Source organism: Rhodnius prolixus, unplaced genomic scaffold (assembly GCF_049639745.1).
Source record: "Rhodnius prolixus isolate KJV_2025 unplaced genomic scaffold, Rpr scaffold_6, whole genome shotgun sequence".
Classification (NCBI taxonomy): Eukaryota; Metazoa; Arthropoda; class Insecta; order Hemiptera; family Reduviidae; genus Rhodnius; species Rhodnius prolixus.
In genome coordinates, this window is record NW_027411634.1 from 25,857,623 (window position 1) to 25,874,223 (window position 16,601).

Genomic DNA, 16,601 nt, shown 5'->3' on the forward strand with positions numbered 1-16,601 from the left:
TGTAAACAGACAATAAATTTTACTGTACGTATATATATTTTTATAAGAAAATGGTACTGTAATATATTTTTATAAGAAAATGGTAAAATTAAATTAAGTAATAAAAAAAAATTTAAAGTAAAAAAAATAAACTTTATATAGAAAGAAAAGAAATACTAGTACTCACTAATGCGTAAAGCTTTTTCTGGATCGAACTCATTGTCAACATAAACGTGACATATACCTTCCGCATGTCCTAATACAGGAATATGTTGGCTCTGCTCTTGAATACTTCTTACTAACTCACTAGATCCTCGGGGGATTATAAGATCAATATGCTTCTCCATAGAGAGTAAATCACTGATTTCTTCTCTGGTTGATACCTGGTGATACAGAAATATTTATTTAATACATTTTATTCTAGGTAAAAAATAAATAAATAAAACACTTGGATAATTGTAGTAAAAGCTTCTACTGTAATACTACAATTATTGTACATTAAAATGGTTGATTTTTTTTTTTTTAATTCTAAAACAAAAATATCAAGACTTACAATAAATCTGTAAGCTATAAGAGGCTCTTAGCAAGTGAAAATTTGAAGGCATATAAAATGCATGAACTTCCAAAATTGGATGATGACCCTATGCTGAAGCGGGTTATCCAACAAAAATTTGATTTTTTACAATTGAATATTATTGTTGACTGTCAAAGTGGGAACCTCTAGGATTGAATGAATTACCGGTTTCATTAGAAAAGGAGGTAAGACAGTAAGAAAATAATTTTACACTGGAAGGACGGTATTAATCTTAATTGAGTTCTGGGTAGACATACAGGTAAGTAGTTAATAAAAATGGTGGTTAAAAAAAAAATATAAAAAACTTATGCTCCTTTATTTTCTAAGATTAGAATTATTTATTTGTGACTGTACAAGAAATGCTGTAACTAACTTTATGTCGTCTTTCATTATTCATTCCTTCCCGAAACATATTTGAAGAATACTTTAGTAGAAATTTCCAATAGTACAAGGAATAATTTATTTAAGAGACTTTAAGTAGTTATAAGCCAACGTTCGTGCAATTTTATTACCTAATTTGCATTTGAAAGGCTAATGCAAAAGAAATCATGCGAGATGAACCACTTAATTTAACTTTATTGACTGCACGAATGACTTAAGCAAACTTTATTGGTTAAAAAAAAATCGTAAAAGTTTTAACTTCGCTGATATTTAATACAAAATTTGGATTTTATTTATTTGTAATAATGCTAGTGTGATCACGTAAACGGTTTGGTTTTTATCTAATGAAGTCCGTTTTAATCTATATTCATTTCTGAATTTAAAATAAAACGTATGTTTATTTGAAAACCTTTTCACACGTACGAGGGGGTACCCAAAAAAAACCTGAATTATTTTTTAAAAGCTATTTATTTACAAATTTTTTACAGAACAACCTTATCCCCTTCAAAATACTCTCCATTACAACTAATACATTTGTCCCACCGGTGCTTCCACTGTTCGAAACATTTTTTGTAGTCATCTTTAGAAATGGCTGACAGCTCCTTCTTCGTTTTTTTCTTGACCTCTTCAATGTTGTCAAATCGGTGACCTTTCATGCCCTTTTTCATGCGTGGAAATAAGAAAAAGTCGCACGGAGCCAGATCAGGCGAGTAAGGTGCGTGGGGCAGCGGAACCATGCCATTTTTAGCCAAAAACTGTGTAACAGAGATGGCTGTGTGTGCAGGTGCATTGTCGTGGTGGAAGAACCAGTCTCCTGTTTGCCACAAATCGGGGTTTTTTTTGGCGAACACTATTGCGCAATCTTTTCAAAACTTCCAAATACAAGGCTTGATTGACGGTCTGACCTGGGGGGACAAACTCTGAATGGACTACGCCTTTAGCATCAAAAAAGCAAATCAGCATTGTTTTGATATTTGACTTGACTTGACGACATTTTTTTGGTCGGGGTGAAGATGACGTCTTCCATTGGCTCGACTGTTGCTTTGTTTCTGGGTCATAACCATAGCACCATGACTCATCACCAGTAATGACCTTTGACAGAAAATCTGGATCAGTTTCAAGCTGTTGTTTCAAAGCACGACATGTTCCAACTCAATGTTCTTTTTGATTGTCAGTCAGAACTCGAGGAACAAACTTGGCAGCAACCCTTTTCATCCCCAAATCTTCCGTTAAAATTCGCTGAACCGAGCTCCAAGATAACCCACTACTCTCTGACAGTTGATCAATTGTCTGTCGACGGTCTGTGAACACCAGCTCTCGAATTTTTTCAACATTTTCGTCGATTCGGGCAGTTGATGGACGTCCAGAACAAGGTTTGTCATCAATCGACATGTCGCCATTTTTAAACCGAGTAAACCACTCGTATACTTGAGTTTTTCCCATAGCGTCATCTTTGTAAGCTGTTTTCAACATTAAAACACTTTCAGCAGCATTTTTGCCGAGTAGAAAACAAAATTTCAGAGCTGCACGTTGTTCACTTAAACTTGCCATCATAAAAAACGAAAAAAGAACAAAACAGCGCTGGTAAAAACAATCACTGCAGATGAACAGAACAAGCCAGGCAAACAACACAGGCAGGACTGAACTGGCAAGGAATTGCGCTATACCCGTCTAGCGGCAGAAATGCGAACTACATAAGCTCCATGCGCGGCAACGCAATTCCGGTTAATTTTGGGTACCCCCTCGTAATTACATTTAATCATATCTCCAACGCACTAACTAGTTTTATTCAAAATATTTTTTTATCTGTCATTTCAGTCGATGGTATTTTCAATAAAGCTTTTCTGTCTGTCTACCATCTTTACAATTATTTTTCCATTTTGAAAAAATATTTAAAAAGTTGTTTAATTTTTAATTGAAATAATTTTTCTTGAAAATGCCTGACTGAGGCCCTCCGGTAAAAGGTATTTATTTAAAGGTGTTTCCTAATTTCCAATGAAGCATTGTCCTATATTAGAAGTTTCTCTCTGCAGTAACAGAACAAAGGCAAGATTGTTTACACAAAACATGTTAACAGACAATGTATATTTAGCTTTGTCTCTTGCCATTTCAGCTCCAGTTATAATGCTTTAAGTTTGCTGAGAACAGCGACTTATTCGAGATATAATTGTTTTAACATTTTGGAGGTTTATTACTCGCAGATTTGCTGGAAAATTATTTACATTTAATAAAAATGATCATTATGGTTTGTTTAGTTATTAGGTATTATACAAAACAGATTAAAACTAAAATATTTTTCTCTTTATATTAAATTTAAATTTAAAATACTGATTTTTTTATTTTTATGAGTTTTGCAAAATAAATCAGGCGACAGTGGTTTAAAATAATATACAAATCTAGTTAAAAATTTTTAAAAGCTATAAAGAGATCCGGAAACTAATTAAATTTGCCATGTTCGTTAATACTTTAATCTCTTCTCTTTTTTTTTTAATGAAACACACACAAAATACAATGATGATACTTCTAGAGTGCGGAGACCTTATAAATCGAAACTAATCTATCAAAGAGAGAATTATTTTTCCATATTGAAATATAATTCCCTGTAAATGAAAATCGCCACCTTTAATTGAAAAAGTTGATATTCTAAAAGATAAATTGATTATTTTTTTTCTTTAATTGACACATTTTGTTTACAAACGAAATTTTAATTGGAGCAACATAAAAAAAAAAATAATACTGCTATTCAAGTCTTTTTAAAAAATCAGTAATCGATTTTCATTGTAAATGTCAGGAAGGAAAGTTTTGTAAGGGTGGATGACTGATAAACCACGAAAAAGAATACTGCAAAAAAAAAAACTAACTAACTAAATTTGACTATTTCTTATCCTCTTTTCCTATAGAAGCATAAATACTAAATTTTCTTTTTTATAAGGGGATTTTCGATTAGAAGAGTAATTTTTCGAAACCACGAGGATCTAATAGATTTTGAGTAAAACTTGCCAAAACTAGAGTTTCCAAAAATTGTAGTTGTTACCTTTTTTTTGTAAATAACGTAGCACCTAAACATGTGAACTGATTTTATTTAAACTGCGTATGCCACTAAAACATTTTTTTTTTGTGTTTTTATCTTCCTCAAATTTACGTAGTACTTTTTTTAAATATGAAAAGGATGGATGAATTTTCATTTTAAATGCTGAAGACCTATCGATCCAGCATTTTTTTAGTACCTGAGCCTAACAGCATAAAACTCAAATCAGTTGGTTTATTGATGGTTATACTAATTTTGTTCGACCTTTATGCCGCTACAGTTCCTTTGGTCGGTTAGCGGTGAATGAGCGCGGTTACAAAATATAGTTCCATTATAATTTGTGACATTATTAGCTTTATTTCTAAGTTCCGCTTGAATACGGAGTTTTTTTTTAAATACGTGCCAATGTTTAAAGAGTTATTTTTGCATTCCACTTTAGTTTGAAGGAAGCTTTATCAATTTTAGCCATTTATCAATTTCCTCTAAAAAGAAATGTTTTAAAAAGAAGATGTTTTACCAAGGAGATGGCGTTGCTGGCGCCAACAGTAGAGAGAGCTTCCGTTACTAATCCCATCAATGCTTTATTGCTGTGCACAGCTTCTTTGCCACCTTTCAGCAATAATCCATTAGCAGAACTAAGAGCTAAAGCAGCCACCTGAGAAAAAATTATTACATTATAGACTTCTGAGAATTTATATTTTTAATTAAAAGTATAAATTAAAAATGAACGAAACCATTTTTTCGTTTTTAATTATAGCATTTTATTTTTTATTATCACTTAAATTTCTTTTTTAATGAAAAATAATGGCGTTATTTTGAAATAGAAGATTAATTACATGAACTGGGCTCAGGTGGTCGCAAAATATTTGGATATTTCAATGTTGTTTACATTAAATTAACGTAGATTTAAAGTCCTGAATTTATAGTGTTTATTAGATATACGATTTTATGTTTTAATTTTTATGATTAGTATTAGATAATCCAGTGGAAACATGAGTTCCAAAAGTTTTTGACGTCTAGATATAACAGCGCAAACGGTTACAAACATGCATAATTGTCAGAGAATTATAGCTATCTTTATGGCCAGGTTTAATGTGCATTAAAAAAATACTCTAGCAGGACTCATATAATTTTTGTGAAAGATAGATAATTTATCCAGACCCAAGTCTATGTTTTTAAGATAAAAAAGTAAAATTTGCCAATTTTGACCTGTGGCAAGCAATCCGGACGAGATTCAAATATTACTAAAAGTACACCAATTGGTACGGTAATCTGTGTCAGTTCTAATCCATCGGCAATTCTTGTTCTTCTTATTACACGGCCAACATTTGTCAGGCTTGCTTCAGCGATCTGATGTAAACCTGGAATCAGTAGCTAAGATTAATCATCTCCAGTAGCATTTTAATCTATTGCATATAAGGATAATGTTAACACTATAATGTGGAAGTTGGGTAGAGTGAATATTTAAACCAATACATCTGAACTACACATTTCGTACAGCCAGTGAATAGAAGCTCATTTAGCTCGGTTCCACAACCTCTATTTACACTGGTATATTACCATGATGTGGAGTAATGCAATCTATTACTTCTTAACAGATAATATTTAGATAGCCAATATTTCGAGAGAAAAGTGAACTGAATATTTATGTCCTCTAATTCAAAAGTATATCCTTAACATTCAGACACATCATAATAAGAGAGTATAATAAAAGAATTATTATTTTATTAAATAATTAGAGTCGATTTAAATGTTGATTAAACTGCAAGCCTTATTCAGTATCAAGATCTGTTTATTATTTTAAGTGAAACGTCTAGGTCTATTTTGCGCCTGTCTTCAGTCTTACAGATAAAAATACGGTTTATTATATTACAAGGCAGATTTAATATCATATAAAAAAACGAATGACATCTAATTCTTTTCCTTTAAAACTAACGATTATTATATAAATAAGAATCCCTCTCCGTATAAAGTACTCTTATTAAAATAACACTGTTCTTCATGAGTGAGCTATAAAAAAAAATGTAAGACAGAAGAAATCGAACCCGGCTACACCTCATTGGATTTAGAGCACTAACCACTCATCAAATTTCTTAACTGTTTTTTCCTTAAGGCAAATCTTAGCCATGAACAACCCCTTCCCTATTAACATCTTTACACACAGAGTGCAAGGCGCCACGGTAGCCGAGCGGTTAGAGGCAAGACCAGCAAAGCTAATATGTATTGTGGTACTGAGTTAGATTCTCGGCCCAAACTTTGGAATTTATTTAATGTTTAATTTTTGGAACTTCATAGTAAAGTAAGTGTGCTAGTCGCCTCCGTCCACAACACCTAATAAGTAGTTGGATGTAAAGCCAGCCCGAATAAAAGGCATTACTTTACTTTTATACTCTTATTACAAATTATATGAACTGTTTAATTAATATTAATCATGATTGTATAATGGAAATGATTTCTGAAATGTTCTATACCGTAATATTTAGAGAAAAGCTTACTCTAGGGATTGTTTTATACAAATTAAATTATATTTATTAGAGAGTTTACACAAACAGTTTAATTTAATTCATTCCTAATGTCTCTTGGTTGTCCAACGAAATAATCAACTACATTTGATTTCCTAACAGTTACAAAATCTTCCTTTCAAACAATTTATAAATTTTATTTAATGAAAAATTCCAAAATGAACAAAACACTTATTACTTAAGCTGATAAATAAATTAGATTTTTGGCCGTTGCTTACAATAAAAGTTGTTAGAATGTCTCAACAAAATACTAATTGGACGTTTTAAAAATGTATTAAAAAATACTAAAGTCAGGTTCAGGAAGCATTCGTTGTGGACAGAAATACGATACCCAGGAATGTAAGTTATGTAAGAAAATTACGATGCAGACGAGGTACAACATATTATAATTGTGTTAAAGAATCATATTGTAAAGTTTTTGTCCTTTTACTAAAAACTTTAACAACTACAACTAGTGCCTGCCACTAGTTATTTTAATATGATATGTGGGTTTGATTAATAATAAAACTCGCTCTAGTTATAAGTAATAACCTGATTTATTAACACATTAACATTACTCACATTAACATTTACTAGCAACTAACGCTATTCATTACAGTTACCATTTACAACAGTCACAACAGTTTACTGTTATTCACTAGGTAACGCCACAAAACTGTTCCACGACTGACCACTGGTCCGCACTGCACCGAATTGCACTAGTCTCAGCTGCACTAACACAGCTCTACTCACTAACTGACTAACTCCGAAGCACTCCGCAACACTGACTCTCTCAAAAACTATCACTTCCAAAGTGTCTCTCCAAAACTAACTCAAAGACTAACTTCTCAAAACTAGAAAACTTGACTAAAAACTCTTGCCTGACTGCAAAGACTTCACTAAAAACTGACTTCTCCAGCTGTGTCTGCCTCCCTTTAACTGCGGCTGCCCTACTCCGTTTGTCTCACGCCCACCGGCCTCTCATTGGCTGAGGAAAACACATACTGCCACCACCCTAACTGGGGCCGCCCTCCTCCAACCTTCTGTCACACTCCAACTCCGCCTGTCTTGCTCCCACCTGCCGCTCATTGGCTGGAAAACACATATTGCCACCACTCCAACTAGGGCCGCCTCCTCCAATTCTCTGTCTCTCTCTCCAACTCCGTCTGTCTCACTCTCACCTGTCAATCACTGGCTGGGAAAACACATACTGCCACCACCCCAATTGGAGCCTTTCTCTTAGCTGGCTATTACACAGCGGTGGTCCGTTACAGGCTACGGTCACTAAACTCCTACAACAATCTAGGCCTTTCTTCTCTGCCACAGGTAGATACCGCCCTTTTGTTCACACAGTGTCGGCCTGTTACCGACTTTGGTCGCTCAACCCCTAGAACAATCTAGGCCTTTCTTTTCTGCCCAGGTCAACTTCGTTACAATATATAAAAATGAAAATAGAAGTTTTTATTGTCTGTATCTCTTTCGTAGGAGTATTTTTTTTATTCATTTAGTGAGCAAAAGGGTAGGAAATTCGAAAGAAGAGTTTTATAAACAAATCGACAATATCTTACTTATCCTTGAAGAACCTAATTACAGTATCAGTAAATCCCTTCCAACGGAGTTCTGTAACTGCCTTTTCAATAGCAGTCAGCTATAACTGAAAAACACAATGTATAATTAACAAGATTGCAGCTGGCACGTTCAGAACTTAGCCCAAACTGAGAAGTCTAGATATACATATGTTACATAGCATTAGCACTGTTCATCAATTCATTCGTGAAAACTGAAATGGTGTCTTAATTCGTAGACAATTTCCTTCCACGCCGGAATCCAATCGCAATAACCGAAGTCCAGGACTGCTAGGAAAAAATCCTTCTGCATCGATAGAACAATGTCAACCGACCTCCCCTTGAACTTATCGACATGGATAGTAAATAAGTTTGCTTTTACCTCCAAGTTAATTTCGCAACATCCAGATAGCAGCAGTATGAAGCCTACAAATAGGACGGTTAGTTTGAAAAAAAAGTATTTCAAATAATTGAAAAGAGAAGACCGTACGAGAGTTTATTATGATTTTTCTTTAATGCAATTAAATAATGTAGAGTATTGTGATCACGAGTTTTATACTAAATAGAAATTTAAAATGGCGTGGGCTGATTCTACATTTTAAAGCACACTCCATGCAGTAACCGCTACCTATTTCAATACTTAATTTTAAAAGTTATTGACAAAAGCTTTTGCAAACACAGATTGAGCATTGATAAATGAAAATAGGAAAATACCCAGTTTATGTTTAAGTTTCCTTCATAGTTTTCACATTTGTTCAAATGAATGTTCGCTCCCTTCTATTTAAATAAAACGAGCCTTAGGCGACCAACTTTCTTGGAACTTCCCATTCTTTGGTTTTTCTTAGAGGACTTCCCCATGCCCGACAAACTTATTCATCAATAACCAACAAATATTTTAACTGTTCGTATACTTTACATTTTCATTTAGTACCTACGCTGAGTTTGATTTAATCCCTTTTAAATTTACTTATTTCACATTTTTAATAATAGACGCATTTTTTTTTTTTTACTAAAGTCGTTTTGTGAGTTTTTACATTTATAGCAATTTTATGGAAATGAATATTTTTAAAATGCTTAAATCCACAGGGAGTTGCAGGAAAGTTTTTGTTAGTTTGTTTTTATTCATTCTTCAAAATCTATATAGCCCACTTCTAAATTTCTATTTGATTGATTTTATATATTTATTTTTTGAATAATACAACTACAGGCTGTACACGGAGGAATAATCGAAACTTCGGGCGGTCATTCAGCATCTCAAAAGCAACAAAAAATATTCTATTCACTCTGGCCCGATTCTCCAATAGTGTCCAAGATATTTGCATTTTTAACTTTTTCGTCTATATTCACGTTTTCCAATTTTTGTAGCGATTTTAGGTTCCTATTGTATTTTATTACTACTGTGTTTTATTGCTACTGCATTTTTTAATTCCGTTTTATTAAATAATAATTGTTCAAAACTAAAATGGTTACTTTTCTTATTGTTCCTTCTCCTAAAATTGACATACGAGTAAACTAACAATTTGATATAAGTGAAAAGTCGATTACGAAACGTCCTAGTTTTCTGCATTTACACCCCTCTGTTCAGGGTAAGGTAGAATTAGAAAGAAAAAATATTCATATGCACAACTTTTTCTATAATTCTCCTTGACTCCTTGATTCATTAATCACTGAAAAAATATAGTTGAAAATTTTAACAAAAATCTTCGAGAACGAATTTTTTAGACAAAATAAAAATTTCATTGTTTATAAGAATTGCTTTGAGACTCTGGGTTAAGCAGATTTATAGGAAATTTAATGCTCTTTCGTTTGGAATAAATAGATTTGTTATAGAATAAAAGATAGAAATGTTATGGACGTTTTTATGGTGGAAAACACGAATTTCGACAGAAAAGTTAAAAATGCAAATATCTTGGACGCTATTGAGGGTTGGATCAAAGTGAATAGAATATTTTTCGTCGCATTTGAGCTGCTGTATCACCTCCCGAAGTTTCGACCTTTCCTTCGGGCTCCATGTACACCTTGCATATAAATAAAAGAAAAAGTAGAGACTAATGAGATCTTCATGCTCGTCAAGCAATGATTTTCTGATTTAGAAAGAGAAGAAATGAGATACTTTATTATTTATAACTCAAATTGCGTAATAAATTTAATTTATCAGCATTCATTAGTTATGTAATTTCTTATTAATTAATTAATTAATTTAGAAAGTTAGATTCAGTTACACATTGGAAAAAGAATATTAATCTACGGTCGTTAAATGACGGTAATAAATATTTAATATTCAAATTAATAATACAAAAGAATAAAACAATAAATCAATTGTTAAGTCTTTGATGAATAAAATGTTAAGAACATTATGAATTGGCGTTTGAAAAGACACAATACGTAGCATTGGATAACCGGCGAAGTATTTCGTATATGATTGATGGCCGTTGATACTAGTTAAACACAAACATTTCAAGTTTTTAAATCCCAATCGTTTTAATAAAGCATTGTATATCCGTATTTGTAGGTCACTTTTTATTGATAATATTTAACAATAAATAAAATTAAATCTTTTGTATAGTTTTAGTGATATTTATAGAAATAAGAGAGTTTGAGCTTGGGTTGACACCTCGGTACTTATGTAAATAAATGTCATATAAAAGGTTATTAACAGCATAATAACCTAAAGGTTTCTCAAAAGCTAGATAAAAAAAAAAATTTAGCATGAACTTCTAAAAAATAATGTAAAAGTAAAGTAATCGTCTATTTATTCAGGCTAGGCTCAAAGTCCAACTACCAATTAGGTGTTGACGAAGGGGAGAGCTCATTACTACACATACACAATTGCTTGTGTGCCAGTAAATATTATGTATGCGTACCAAGTGTCTGTCTGCTTCAAAATCTAAAATGTTATCGCATTAAGGCTGGCTCGTAATAAACAACTTTCTCAATTATATTTTCTTTTAATTTTCTGCTTATAAATAGAAAAAAGTACTAGTTAATTAACATAAAAACAAACAAAAAACTTGAAAGTCTTTAGCAATTACAATTTCAATGTAATTATTAAATTAGTAATGCAAATGAAAAACACATTACAACCTAGATTATAATTAGTACGGACTATAAAGTCTAAAATAGCAGTGAATTGGTTTAGAATTGAAATCTGAGTAGGAAATCCTATTTACATTTGTATGGAGGAATCGTGTTTTAGTACCTGAAGAGTGTTGGCATGTTTTAGAACGTGGTTTAACGGCGATAAAATCTTGCTGCATCTACTTTCTGCATTCTCATAATTGTCATAATACTTGAAACACAAATAAAACTGCTGTGCATATACTGAAAAAGAGAGCTTACTAGAGAGGAAGCTAGAGAGAGAAAGAGGGGCGAAAGAAAAGAGAGACAACATGAAAGTTTATACTAAATACCATACTCTAAAAGTCAAAAAGAGAGTTATAAACCAACTCTACAGAACAGAACATCTTATTATTATCATTTTTATCATCTTAACATCTTATTATACCACAGTTTTATATAGAATAGAATTTGCAACAAATATGGAAAAAAGTAGAATTGTGCTTAGGAAACTAAAGTAAGAAAGGAACTCAAGCAAAATGGCCTGGACATTTTCCGCTTACAAGGGGTGCGTTCCACTTGGCGACCACAACGACCACGACCACGACCGCGATTTTGGCCGTTCCACTTGCTTGCGAGCGTTGCGATCGAAAACCCAAGTGGAACGGACTGTGGGCGTTTTAACCGTTCATGTAAACATTGCATATGGCGGCCTCGAAAATAAGTTAGAAGCTTGAAGAGGTTATTTTTTAATTTAAACCCCATTTATAAGCAGTTATAATAAACTTTATTAATTATTGGTAAAGTTGACTTATATTAAAAGAATATATATAATTCAATTTTTTATATTACATTTTAGTGGAGTATTTATAAAATTTACGTTTAAATAAAATTAAAATGTCTTTTGTGGCAACAGTTGGATATTTATTAATAATGCTTTAAAAAGTTCTTTATCTAGTTCCGATTAGAGTGGAATGTAATTTTACAAAATCGCAATGATAAAAAGCGAAAACTTAGGCCACGTATTATTAGCTATCAGAGTAATTGATCTTTATTCAAATGAAGAATTTAAAAGTTATTTCAGGTAAATGATTTTGTGTTATTCAGTGATTTAGTGTGTAAAGGGATAAGTAATTATTTATTTATTTATTTTTTGTAGACTTTCGAGAAACACATTCTATTATTTAAATGAAATAATACTTTCATTTACATGAGATAATTTTTTCGGTCGCCATATTTTGTTTTAAAAATTGCGCCAACTCTGAACGCCCACTTCGACCCAGCTCTATAGATGGGGCGTTGTGGTCGTTGTGTGGGCGAAAATAATGACGTCATTAGTGACGTTTTCGCCACGACCACAACGACCGCGGTCGCCAAGTGGAACGCCTGAAAGTATGTTTTGGTCGTTGTGGTCGCCAAGTGGAACGCACCCTATAAGGAATCAAAAGAATCAAATTCATGATATTAATTTTCAAGGAATACTAAATCTACAATGGCCCTTTGGCACAAGAAAAATAAAGCGCTATTGTAAATTAGGTAGATTTAAAGAAGATATTAAATTTTGTAGAAGCGATGTTGAATTTAAACACTTCATCCAAACTGATACGGTATACTCGTATTACTTAAATTGCCCAGCTTTACTGATGATAGCTATCTCTACCTTATCTGCTAATCTACGGTACGGTGAAAACAATATGCATCTAATGCGGAAGCTGTTTAATTATTAGGCTTTATTATACATTATATTTTATTTTACTATACATCATCTTTTCTTAAGATGTAGTTTGCTCGAGTTCTATAAATACAACTACGATTCCTCGAGAATATCGATTTCTGATACTTGCCTCCAAGGTATGCTTTCATAAGCATTCTACTGTATTTAATAGCATTAATCACTTACGGCAATTCTTAACAATATAAAGACAGAAATAAAATTGCAGAAAATATTTTAGAAAATGAAAACCATTCAGGATGCAATTTTAAAAAGAAAAACGTTGAATTACCGATAATATTCGAATGGACTAATGATTATTAAATGGATGAATGCACAATTTTTTTTGAAGGATTCTGTTTCTTTCTAACGTAATAAAATTTACTATAAGATCATAAACTTACCAGCCGACAATGACTTCAACTTTGCTGGACTTAGTGACAATCGATTCAATAATGGAGTTGCCGTCCCCGCTTTTGTAGCTTCAGCAATATCTTTGGCATTAGCTGCTAGAATTTCCGATTGTTTTGATAAAAGCAATTCAGCTAATATTCTTATACAAGCTGCTCGTTCTTCTGGTTGAAGACTTTGCAGTACACGGCTACCAATTCGAGCTGTAATAAGTAAATATAAATTAATAAGTTATTAAATATTAAATTAATAAAAAAAATTAACATGAATGCTGCTAATATTCTCCAAATTGGTGATTAATAATTTACCAAAATGGTTAATGTGATACAAATAAGTAACACATAATAACTAAATAAATAATGCAACAAGAAGAATTGTTACAGATGTATATTCTTAAACAAGCCGGATCTTTTGTATAAATCAGCATTCCAAGGAACGCGATCATTCATACAGTACTTGATCTGGAAAAAACGTCGCGTTTCTAAACTGTTTCTTCGGAATCACGAAGGAAACTGGCGCAGTCACGCTGCGAGCTGGTACCATGAACATTTTACCTAGCTAACTGTATCGTCAGAAACATACTAGATAGTTCTGTCGGTATGTCGCCCCCAACTTTATCTCATGTAAAGCCTCAACTGCAGAAGTTACCAGGCCTGAACCTTGGCTTTCTTTCTAAGGTCGTAATCTCTGTTTTTTAAATTTTTGAGCTGATCGAGGACTTTTTCATTCAATTTTAGTAATAACAGCTTAACTTCAGCAATATACACAAAAAGCAACTAACAAATCATACGTAAGTAATAGTCTTATTTTTCTTTAAAAAAATATTCAATGTTAGTCTGCCTAATACATCATAGTCAGAAGCATATGGAAGTACTTTCTAGTCCAAGAAAGAATACCTTTATTTAATTTTTTAGGCAGTATTTACAACCAAAAAGTGTATGTTATTTTATAAATTTTTCTAAATTGGGTAAAACCACAAAGTTCTTTAACTGATGCAAGAAGAAGTCTTGCGATTGTGTCTTATTGTCAAATTTTCGAAACTACAGTGGCATAATTTGGCAAATGATAAAAAGCTGTTTTTAAGCAAAATAAAATTGCTGTAAGAAATTAATTCTAAAGATAAGAAAAGCTAAAGTAAATCACTAGATATCGTATTGTTGATTTTATGTAAAACAGAATATAATTTATGAAATAGGACCAATAGGACTGATGATAAAGAATATATGTACTATCTATTTCAAAACCATAGATACACAGTGCTGAGAAAATAGGATTCCAACATTACCTTTGTAGGATCTGATCAAAAGATATTTTGAATTCCATTTCTATGTAATCCAAGAACATAGAATGTAATTCATAGGATTCTAGTGTCAACCTAAGTTGTCATATAACGGGTTTTCATCTCTTTTCGAATGAGTTTATGTAATATACTCGTAGATACATATTGATGAATAATTAGGCAACAAACAGTTTCAGGAATAATCAAAATGTTTTTTCCTTTCATGTTGCAACAATATTATACATTGTTAATGTTTTTGTTTAATGTACTTGACTTTTTGGCGAAGATTTTCTCTTTAGATCCCCAAGTGAGCTGCAAATATTGTCACTTCGATCCAAAATTAAAAGTTCTAAAAAAAAAAAAATGAAGACAAAACAATGGCTTTGGTTTTATAAACCGAGGAAGCTGCAAGTCAGCTGAAAGAAAAATACGATCAACGAAAGTATTGCTTGGTCACTTCAGAATGAAAAATCTGGGAATTATGGAACACATTCATAAAACAACATAGCAAAGGATGCTGGGTAAAACAGTGTGTTAATACAAATATACACTAACCATTTTCTGCCAACACTTCAACAGGTGCGGTGCCCGGCCCTGCAGTATCGGTAAAAAATGTTCCTAATCTTCTTCCAGTCATAATTGTTTTAATAGCTTTTTCTTGCATTCCGTTACATATAACTACGCTAACACCACGATCTAACGCCCAAGTAGCCGCTCTTACCTGAAATAACAAAATTAACATTATTTTCTGATTAAGAGATTTCTGAACTTCTTTATTAGGTTTGCGCCTTAAGATCGATCATCTTGCGTTAGTATTAATGCCACATTTCTTCTTAGTTTATGCTTGATCTTTTCATTCAGGTGAAAATGAAATATAAGTTATTTTTCTGCCTAAAATGAGGCTCCGGATATAGAACTGCATTAGCTGTTGCTGCATATATTATGCCTGTGCAAAAGATTGGTTTGCCTCTGGGTTCGGATTTTCGGTATAGAAAAATCCATGCTTTCATCTATTGCCCAGGAACTCCTCTACTGGGAGCGCAATGATTCATACCTTTCTAGCATGAGTGCTAGCATAGGCTTCTTGCGTCCTGGTAGCCCTCGGTCGTCTCTTACCATTTGGGAGGTTCCTAATGATAATACATATGTGACCAATCTTCACTCTCTTACTACAAATAATTTTTTCATCGCACTAGACGACGAAAGGAAGAGCGGAATCTGATTACAAAGAGTTGTATTTCTTTTAAAATGGACTAAAAAAGATAAAAGTAAACATACTACTTATATTAAAAAAATAATAATAAAAAATAAATAAAATGAACATAACAAATGAGCCAAATGCGGCTTTTCTGCTTTGCATAATATTTTAGATTCCCAACCTGGCAGTACTCCAACCATATTGTCATATTGGCTTGGAGTAAAAAGAGTGGGTAGTTTAATATCTATTCAATAGCCGTAAAAAGCGACAAACAACTGCACACTAGCATGTGATTTATATGACGTTAATACCACTAAAGATTTATCTTCTACTCACTATATTAAAAAAGTAATAGGAGGTAAAGTACCGATATTAAATATATATTAATGTAAATTGTGATGTAAAATGAAGGCTGTATCTCGGAAATTCACAATAGGCGCAGATTTATTTATTTATTCTGTTTTTTATTTATTTATTAATTTTTTTGTGGAAGTAGGGAAATTGTGAGAACTAAAAGTTTATAAATTATTAACTCAACTATTCAAACACCAACGCCACAAATGAATTACTTTGGAATATTAACTCGAATAATAAATTATGTATTTATAGGTACTTTGAATACAAGAAAATAGTTTAGTACAAACTCAAAAACGGAAAATTGCGGTTAGTTAAAATTTTTGATAGTGTAAGACTTGGCCGATGAAAGCACAATCAACTCCTTCAAATCGTCTTTGACGAGGTCAGATAGAGATGTTCTGAGGATTTGCTCAACTAATTTCAGCAGCAGTCACCAACTAACTACCTCAACAGGCCTGTTTGTTTTGCTGGAGCGATTAGAGTGTGAGGCAAAAACAATTTGTTTTATGTCTGTAAGGATCCACAAGAGAGAATACTTACTTTCTTATACGAAACTAACT

General features: G+C 32.4%; 1 protein-coding gene across 5 annotated transcripts in view; it reads right to left on the minus strand.

The window, feature by feature from the left end:
• Positions 1 to 16,601, minus strand: part of P5CS (Delta[1]-pyrroline-5-carboxylate synthase) — a 74,219-nt gene that overhangs the window by 9,429 nt on the left and 48,189 nt on the right. For all 5 annotated transcript variants that reach the window (XM_074142463.1, XM_074142465.1, XM_074142464.1 and 2 more), the window contains 5 exons: positions 15,042 to 15,207; positions 13,201 to 13,410; positions 5,172 to 5,323; positions 4,480 to 4,617; positions 167 to 362 (listed from right to left, as the gene is read on the minus strand). In XM_074142463.1, the coding sequence (XP_073998564.1) occupies positions 167 to 362; positions 4,480 to 4,617; positions 5,172 to 5,323; positions 13,201 to 13,410; positions 15,042 to 15,207 (862 nt within the window). The remainder of the gene's footprint in view (positions 1 to 166; positions 363 to 4,479; positions 4,618 to 5,171; positions 5,324 to 13,200; positions 13,411 to 15,041; positions 15,208 to 16,601) is intronic.